At 38.5% G+C, this 9,469-nt stretch overlaps 2 protein-coding genes and 1 long non-coding RNA gene across 7 annotated transcripts in view; 2 read left to right on the forward strand and 1 right to left on the reverse strand.

Annotated features, from left to right (window-relative positions):
• LOC132191722 (hydroxycinnamoyl-CoA:piscidic acid hydroxycinnamoyltransferase-like) overlaps positions 1 to 201 on the forward strand; it is a 1,494-nt gene extending 1,293 nt beyond the window's left edge. Inside the window, exon 2 of the mRNA XM_059606815.1 lies at positions 195 to 201. Within this exon, the coding sequence (XP_059462798.1) occupies positions 195 to 201 (7 nt within the window). The remainder of the gene's footprint in view (positions 1 to 194) is intronic.
• Positions 202 to 5,268: 5,067 nt separating this feature from the next.
• LOC132191275 (hydroxycinnamoyl-CoA:piscidic acid hydroxycinnamoyltransferase-like) overlaps positions 5,269 to 9,469 on the forward strand; it is a 7,734-nt gene continuing 3,533 nt past the window's right edge. Inside the window, exon 1 of the mRNA XM_059606221.1 lies at positions 5,269 to 6,695. Within this exon, the coding sequence (XP_059462204.1) occupies positions 5,292 to 6,644 (1,353 nt within the window). The 5' untranslated portion in view covers positions 5,269 to 5,291 and the 3' untranslated portion in view covers positions 6,645 to 6,695. The remainder of the gene's footprint in view (positions 6,696 to 9,469) is intronic.
• On the reverse strand, positions 8,012 to 9,421 carry LOC132191277 (uncharacterized). Of its 5 annotated transcripts, none has more exons than XR_009441253.1 (3): positions 8,673 to 8,847; positions 8,477 to 8,589; positions 8,012 to 8,260 (listed from the first exon to the last, which is right to left on the reverse strand). It is a non-coding gene; the product is annotated as an uncharacterized LOC132191277 (long non-coding RNA). The 5 variants fall into 5 exon arrangements; XR_009441256.1 differs by lacking the exon at positions 8,012 to 8,260 and adding an exon at positions 8,912 to 9,421 and having other exon boundaries at positions 8,278 to 8,589; positions 8,673 to 8,736; XR_009441255.1 differs by lacking the exon at positions 8,012 to 8,260 and adding an exon at positions 8,868 to 9,421 and having other exon boundaries at positions 8,278 to 8,589; positions 8,673 to 8,736.

The following is a 9,469-nucleotide window of genomic DNA, read 5'->3' on the forward strand; positions in this document are numbered from 1 at the left end:
TTTTGTCAACAAAAGAAGCAACTACATTATCTCCTTCATCATTTCTTCATTTGTCAACAAAAGGAGCAAGCCATTGTTTTTGACTTCTTGTACAATATGGTTATAAATATCCATTGGTTTTACTGCAAGGGAGGAGTCGAGAGAGTGTGCTGGTCTTTCCTGTAAGAGATTGAAAAATTTGTATTGCTCTACAGAAATTAGGAAGAACCAGTATTGTTTTGAGTGTGAGGAAGAAATTGGGTGTATTTGGGGATTTGGGTTTGTGAGTGTTTTAATACTCTTTTGTGTCTCCCCTTTTGAATAAGTGAAATCTCTCTACTGTTGCACCGTGGATGTAGGCAAGTTGCCGAACCACGTAAATCTTGTGTTCTTGTTGTTATTGTTGTTTATTTTTTTCTTTAAACATTATATCACGTTTGTTCCGCTTGATTGATTGTGTGAGAGATTCGCGACCTTTTGCACAACAAATTGGTATCAGAGCTTTGGGTTTCAACCTAGGCAATTGTTTGGGTGATTTAGTGTTTTATTGAAAAATTTGGAATACCACGATGACGGAGGAATTAACTTCGAAATCTGGTGGACCTGCACCTGTGGTGAGATCTGTTGTCTCGAATGCAAAATTCGATGTTGAAAAGTTTGATGGACGAAATAACTTCGGCATGTGGCAATGCGAAGTTATGGATGTTTTGGCGCAACAAGAACTTGATGTGACTCTGGAGGACAAGCCAGAGGAGATGTCAGAAGCAGATTGGAAAAAGCTTAATCGTCAAGCTTGTGGAACAATCAGGCTCTGTCTTGCAAAGGATCAGAAGTATTTTGTTATGAAGGAATCTATGGCAAAGGAGTTGTGGAACAAGCTGGAGGACAAGTATATGACCAAGGGCATCGAAAATAAGCTCTATTTGAAGAGGAAGTTTTTCGGCTTCAGGTATGTTGAAGGTACTTCTATGCCAGAGCATTTGAATAATCTCAATAAAATACTTGCTGATTTGCAAAATTTAGATGTTAAAATTGATGATGAAGATAAAGCTGTGGTGTTGATTAATTCGCTTCCGGATACATATGAACATCTTGCTACTACTTTAATGTATGGTAAAGATACGCTTAAATTTGATGATGTATCTAATGCACTAACGAACGATGAGTATCGAAGGAAGGATAAGCAGGCACACAGTGGAACGTCAGGGGCCTTGACAGTAAGAGGCAGATCTGAAAGTAAGAAACCCTTGGGTAGGAACCGTTCTGCTTCAAGGAAAAGAGGCACTTCATCAGACAGGAAATTTCTTGCGAAGGATGAATGTGCGTTTTGTCGTCAGAAAGGTCACTGGAAGAAGGATTGTCCTAGAATACAAGCTAAGGGCAAGGAGCATAAAGCTAATGTGGTGAGCACGAAAATTGAAGATTCAGATTCAGATGTTGCTTTGGCTGGAGCATCTTTTGATTGCCATTCAGAAGGGTGGATAATGGATTCAGCTTGTACCTTTCATATTTGTCCAAACAAGGAATGGTTTTCTAGTTTGGATTTGATTGATGGTGGAGTAGTTCTTATGGGAAATGACGTCGCCTGTAAGACGAAAGGGATAGGAAGAATCCGGTTGAAGTTGCATGATGGAACAGCTAGAGTTTTGAAAGAAGTTCGGTATGTACCGGACATGAAGAAAAATCTGATTTCTTTGGGTGCTCTTGATTCGAGAGGCTACAAAATCACTATGGAGAATGGAATCATGAAAGTGATTTCTGGTGCACTAGTGGTGATGAAAGCTGCTCGACAAAATAATTTGTATCATCTGCAAGGGACTACCATTATAGGAGCAGCTGCCACAATTTCTGACAACTCTAAAAAGGTAATCCCTGATAGAAATAAATTATGGCATATGAAATTGGGTCATGCAGGTGAGAAGGCTTTGCAGGGGTTAGCAAAGCAAGGTCTGTTGGATGGTGCCACGACAGGCAAATTTGGATTCTGTGAACATTGCATTCTGGGCAAGCAGACAAGAGTCAAGTTTGGCACAGCAATTCACAACACAAAAGGGACTCTTGATTATGTTCACACAGATGTATGGGGACCTACGAAGGTTCCATCATTGGGAGGTAAACATTATTTTGTTACCTTTGTTGATGATTTTTCTAGGAAAATTTGGGTGTACAGCATGAAGCATAAAGATGAAGTCTTGGGAATTTTCTTGACATGGAAGAAAATGATCGAAACTCAAACTGGCAGAAAAATTAAAAGACTGAGGTCAGATAATGGCGGTGAGTACACATCGGATCCTTTTTTGAAGATATGCCAGGATGAAGGGATTGTCAGACACTTCACGGTCAGTAGGACTCCGCAACAGAATGGGGTGGCAGAACGCATGAACCGTACTATTCTGGAGAAGGTACGATGTATGTTGTCCAATGCCGGATTGGGCAAGAGTTTTTGGGCTGAGGCTGTGAATTATGCATGTCACCTTATAAATAGGTTGCCAGCTGCTGCAATTGATGGAAAAACTCCTACTGAAGTGTGGTCAGGTAAACCGGCTAATGATTATAATAAATTGCATGTTTTTGGTTGCCCAGCATATTTCCATGTCAAAGATAGCAAGTTGGATCCGCGAGCCAAGAAAGCTGTATTCTTGGGATTTAGCACAGGTGTGAAGGGATACAGACTCTGGTGTCCCGAGTTGAAGAAAGTTATTCTTAGCCGAGATGTAACTTTCAATGAAGATGAAATGGTCAGAAAATGCAAGGTGGAGAATTCTCAAATTGAAGAATCTGATCATTCTACAAGAAACACTACGCAGCAGGTGGAGCTTGAGGTTCCAAAAGTATCTGTGCAACCTGAACAGATAAACTTCCCACTTGAGACCGAAGAGGAGATTTCAAATGAATTTGAAGAAGAGATCCCAACCCAAAGGTCTCTAGAGCAACCAGACTCTATTGCAGTCAGTAGACCAAGGCGAGAAATAAGGAAGCCAGCTCGGTATACTGACACAGTAGCTTATGCACTACCAATTACCGAAGATGATATTCCTTTAACCTACAAAGAGGCAATTGGCAACTCAGAGAAAGCTAGGTGGAAGGAAGCCATGAGTGAGGAGATGCAGTCTCTTTACAAGAATCAAACTTGGGAGGTGGTTCAACTACCAAAAGGAAAGAAGGCAATTGGGTGCAAGTGGGTATACACCAAGAAGGAGGGTTCTATAGAGCAAGATGGCATTCGTTTCAAAGCCAGATTGGTAGCCAAGGGTTACGCTCAGAAGGAAGGTATTGACTATAACGAGGTGTTTTCTCCAGTTGTTAAACACTCTTCCATACGTGTTTTATTGGCTTTGGTTGCTCAGTTTGATCTTGAGCTAGTGCAGCTAGATGTGAAAACTGCTTTCTTGCATGGGGACCTAGAAGAAGATATTTATATGACTCAGCCAGATGGGTTCAAAGTTGCTGGTAAAGAAAATTTGGTCTGCAAACTGAACAGATCGCTGTATGGTTTGAAGCAATCTCCTAGACAGTGGTATAAGCGATTTGATCAGTTTATGATGGGTCAAAAGTACACAAGAAGCCAATTTGATCACTGTGTGTATTTTCGCAAGCTACAAGACGGTACTTTCATTTATTTACTTTTATATGTTGATGATATGTTAATTGCATGTAAAAGTATTGTGGAGATTGATAGGTTGAAGGCTCAGTTGAAAAATGAGTTTGAAATGAAAGACCTTGGAGAAGCCAAGAAGATTCTTGGTATGGAGATTACTCGAGAGAGGTTGAAAGGTATTGTTTGCCTAACTCAAAAACAATACTTGAAGAAGGTTTTGAAGCGTTTTGGTATGGATGATAATACCAAACCTACAACTACTCCATTAGCGCCGCACTTTAAGCTTAGCGCCGCTATGTCTCCGAGTACAGATGAGGAACATGATCACATGACTCATGTTCCATATGCAAATTTGGTGGGTAGCTTGATGTATGCTATGGTGTGTACGAGGCCTGACATTTCGCAAGCAGTCAGTATGGTGAGCAGATATATGCATGATCCAGGAAAAGGGCACTGGCAAGCAGCAAAGTGGATTCTACGGTATATTCTGGGTACTATAGATGTTGGTTTGAAGTTTGAACGAGTTCAGAATGGACTTGATAAAATTTTAGTTGGTTATGTGGATTCGGACTATGCTGGTGATTTGGATAAAAGACGATCTACAACAGGTTATGTCTTTACACTAGCAGGAGGACCAGTTAGCTGGAGGTCAACTTTGCAAACTACAGTTGCTTTGTCGACTACTGAAGCTGAATATATGGCAGTTGCTGATGCCATAAAGGAGGCAATTTGGTTACATGGTTTGATTGAGGACTTGGGTAGTTTTCAGAAGCATGTGAAAGTTTTGTGTGATAGTCAGAGTGCTATTCATTTGGCGAAGAACCAAGTTCATCATGCTCGAACAAAACACATCGATGTCCGTTTCCATTTTGTTCGTGAAATTATGGAAGAAGGAGACATTCTTCTTCAAAAGATTGGAACTGCAGATAATCCTGCAGATATGCTAACCAAAGTGGTTACTGGAGCTAAGTTCAAACATTGTTTGAGCTTAGCCAATATCGTGAAGATTTGAAGCAAATTGGGAGTGCAACAGTGAAGTAGAGAATATTCGCCAAGGTGGAGAATTGTTGAAAAATTGGCTCATAGTAGACAAAAAGGAAAAACTTTGTCTCTTGGTCAAACTTGTCATGCTCTTCTTCTCCAATTACACCGTATGAAGCCTTCTCCAACAATGAAGTCAAATTGTTGAAAAGTTTGCATTAACTCTTTAGAATTCCTTTTGTCAACAAAAGAAGCAACTACATTATCTCCTTCATCATTTCTTCATTTGTCAACAAAAGGAGCAAGCCATTGTTTTTGACTTCTTGTACAATATGGTTATAAATATCCATTGGTTTTACTGCAGGAGAGAGAGGAGTCGAGAGAGTGTGCTGGTTTTTTCTGTAAGAGATTGAAAAATTTGTATTGCTCTACAGAAATTAGGAAGAACCAGTATTGTTTTGAGTGTGAGGAAGAAATTGGGTGTATTTGGGGATTTGGGTTTGTGAGTGTTTTAATACTCTTTTGTGTCTCCCCGTTTGAATAAGTGAAATCTCTCTACTGTTGCACCGTGGATGTAGGCAAGTTGCCGAACCACGTAAATCTTGTGTTCTTGTTGTTATTGCTGTTTATTTTTCTTTAAACATTATATCACGTTTGTTCCGCTTGATTGATTGTGTGAGAGATTCGCGACCTTTTGCACAACACTATCCATATACCGAAGCCTGAACCAAAAATGATAACTTTAAAGTCTACTTGCATGATCGTTCCAAGCGAGCCAACCCCAAATGGCCTTCTATTGTTTTCAGAGAGCGACCAAGTGATGCAGTGGACTCATGCACCACTCATCATCATTTACAAACCCAACAACAACACCAATATTATACCATTTTCAATTGAGACAATGAAGAACTCTCTGAGCCGTGCATTGGTTCCCTACTACCCACTTGCTGGCCGGCTACACTGGATCGAAGGAGGCCGACTTCAACTTCATTGCAACGCCATGGGAGCTCAACTGACTGAAGCTTACTCTGAATCAACTCTGGATGAATTTGGTGATTTTACACCAAACGGGATAATTCAATATCTTTTCCCTAGAGTTGATTACAGTACTACTTCAATTGAGGAACAACCTTTATTCTTGGTGCAACTAACAAGATTTCCTTGTGGTGGCCTTTGTGTTGGAACGGCCATATCCCACATTGTGGCTGATGGACGGGCTGCAATGAACTTCACCAATGCATGGGCTAAGTTGGCTCGTGGAGAGGATCTGGGGTGTGATGAGATGCCGTTTCATGATCGAACCATGTTACGATCACGTGAAGTACCACATGTGCTTCCACGTTTTGATCATATAGCGTTCTCAAAACCACCACTCTTAATAGGTTGCTCCGACACTAAAGCAGAGCAAGAAAAGGAAACTAATGCTGTCTTACTCAAAGTCACCAAAGAGAAAGTTGAGGAATTGCAGAAAAAAGCCAATCAAAACATGGTGTTGGCACGACCCTATTCTAGATACGAAGCTGTCGCCGGCCACATCTGGAGGTGTGCATGCAAGGCACGTGCAGGCGATAATTGTCAACCAACAAGAGTTCGCCTCGCAGCTGACGGCCGCAATCGGTTCAAACCACCTCTACCTCAAGGATACTTTGGGAATGCAATCTTCGAAGCCGTGACATCGACATGCCTTTATGCTGACCTCTTGTCCGAGCCACTAAGTTATGCTGCTGGAAAACTGAGGGAAGCAATTGAGAGAGTTACAGATGAGTATATAACATCCGCTCTTGATTTTATAACAAGTCAAAAAGATGTGGCTCCTCTGAGGAAAAGCTTCCACATCAGAGGATACACTGAAGCACCTTTCTTAGGAAATCCTAATGTTAGTATTGGCAGCTGGATTAGTTTGCCTTTGTATAGTGTAGATTTTGGATGGGGAAAGCCTCTCTACGTGGGTCCAGGGATTTTGAATTCTGATGGTAAGATATTTATCATGCCAGGCCCAACAGATGAAGGATCTCTCGTCATAGCATTGTGTTTGCAAACACAATGCATGGATTCCTTCAAAAAGTTTTTCTACGAGGATATATGATCGGTCTTAAGAAGTCATCTGTCAATTAGTAGTGATGATGATGGATCTTCGGTGAGTTATAGCCCAAATATTTTTTTCATATTTTTTTTATTCAAGTATCTCTCATCTCATGGTTTTAGAGGTTAAATTCTTGTATATATATTTATTTTAACTGCTCTAGGTTTCTTTTTTCTTTTTCATGTCAACTGTTTACTTTTGTTGTAATTACTTCTCTCTTTCTATTGGGTTTTCTTCGCTTGCATACCTTGTGTGGATGGCTTATATTATAGATATCTTAAATTTTGTTTTTCCATTTAGGTCATCGATCTTTTGACGCAGAAGAAATCAAGGGTCCTTCATAAGTGATTCACGTGGATGGATGGGAGTAGAAAAGTTTGAACGTGCATGGAGTCAACAACCAAAAGTTGGATTTTCATTGTTAGTTTAAGCTGGTTTATTATTTGTTTTCCTTTTACGAGTGTTGGTTTTACTTTAAGGAATTATTGTTAATTAGCAATTGGAAGTCTTTATTTGTAATAATTAAGATTTCTTAGTCCTTAATGTTTATAGGTCTTTGAAGCCTATATAAAGGTATGATCATGGACTTGTTTTTATTGTCATTGGTTGAATAAAATTTTCCTTAAGAGTTATGAAAAAGTGACGTGTTTGGTTTCGTAAAGTTTTGAAAAGTGTTTTAGGTTTTAGTTTTTTAAGAGTTGATAAAAAAATGAAAATTAAAAATTATTTTGGTGGTAGTCACTTTTGAAAAAAGTATTATATGTAGATCCAAATTTGGTTGGTAAAATTTTGAAAAATGTTTCTGAAAAACAAAGACTTAGAAGTGTTTTTGAAATGCTAAAAGAAAAATTTAGAAGGTAAAAGTGACAAAAATAATAAAAATAAAAATTGCTAGGGCTGGTCAACAGGTGGTGGCCATTGCCACGGTGGTGATTTTGCAGAAACCGGGGCACAGACGATTCTAGTTGCCACCGCGGGAGTTGCCCATTTGTGACCAACACCAAGAAGCCGCTAAATAATCAACAAAAATTGCCACCACTGAACAGATCACGCCAACCACCGCTTTTTTTATATATATATATATATATATATATATATATATATATATATGGGTGAAGTAAAAGAGCACGGGGCGTGCTAAGCACGCCAGTCGCCAGTGTAATTTTTTTTTTTGCATTAAAATATTAAAAAAAAAAAAATTTCTTGCACAACGTGTACTCTGAATCACGAATCTATATATATATATATATATTCCTTTCAATGTAACATGCAACATCACATCTGAAAAAACAACAATTAAGTCAATGCTTAGTTATTTTTTTTAAAGATGAATTGTCTAATTTCATTTTTGAACTTCCATGTTATTGATGAAGCTTCAAACATGTAGGGAACCCGAAAGCAATAGTGGTTCCAATACTGAGTGCCTACAATGTTTATGTTATTTGCCATTTATTTTTTGTTCTCAAGATAAATACATAAACAAACAACTCAACATAAAACATTCTTCAAAACCCAAAAACATTTACCTATATGTCACATTAAAACACTTTTTCTAATAAAAAAAACAAAAAAAATCCTCCAAATCACTGCACATTAACAAACGTTCATCCTCCAAATCACTGCACATTAACAAACATTCATGGAAAGGTAGTTTAGTTTGTGTGTAATATACTCGGTAAACAGTTCATATTCAAAAGGCCTTCTTCCATAACATAAAAGGTGTCTTAAATTCGGTAATTGTCCAAATATATTTCTCAATATATAGCCATTTTGATACATTCTTTCAGGGGGAAAACTCAAACTATTAAAAGAAGCCAAATCTGGAAGCGACTCACAGTTTACATTGTTAAGATTGGGAGTTCTCAGTTCTTGCGAGCGAATGCTGCAGCAATCCCACCAGCAAGAAGTCCCACGGCAGTGGCCGTGATGCCTATTCCAATAACACCATCTGCATTCCAACAAATGTATTCAAAATTACTTCAGTCCAATGCGACTATGTGATTAAAAGTTGATAAAAATTCCAGCCATTACCTTTAGCAATCTTATCTTCAATAGTCTTCTTAAGGGTCAGAGCCTGCCTCCAATCAGGTGCAATCTACAAAATCAAATGTTCCAGAAATGAGCATAAATTACTTAAATAACATCAGCAGGCAGTTAATAATCAAAATCCTCACAAGCACGACACAAATTTATTTATACAGATATGAAAATGAAAAGTGTAACAACCACGTTATATGAGCTGAGAAATGATTAGTGTGTCAAAAAATTACACTACGTGCATACATATTCGCACTGGAGCAATTTTCCCACAAGAAGTATCTTATATCATTTCAGCACCACCCCTCGTGGTCGGTGGTAGCTGTCAATACAGGAATTGACAAGATGGGTGGGGAAATAGAAGCCTCATTCATGCAATATTGCACGTTGAAGATACAGTTGATGGCTATTTTGTTTTCACACCGGGAAATGTGTTTTTCCAGCGTCAGAACATTATTTCTATCCCGGATTCTGCACCAGTACCGAAATATGTAGGCCATATAAATGTCGAGCAATATGAACCGATTAATTCTTTTCTTTCTATCTCGAAGCCAACTTGTGGCACCGACTACAAATTATGTGGCTGTCAACTGAATATCGATAACAAATGTTATACACGCTTTCATGGTTACACTCTCAAGTATATTATCCTTTAGGAATAAATGTAAAATTAATAATTGTGGTTGACCTAAATTATAAATTACTTCATGTGATATAAAAGATATTTTATAGGTCTTTGTAGTTAGCCTAAATTATAAATCACTCATTGTGGTATAAAAAATAATTTATAG

Source organism: Corylus avellana, chromosome ca9, assembly GCF_901000735.1.
Source record: "Corylus avellana chromosome ca9, CavTom2PMs-1.0".
Classification (NCBI taxonomy): Eukaryota; Viridiplantae; Streptophyta; class Magnoliopsida; order Fagales; family Betulaceae; genus Corylus; species Corylus avellana.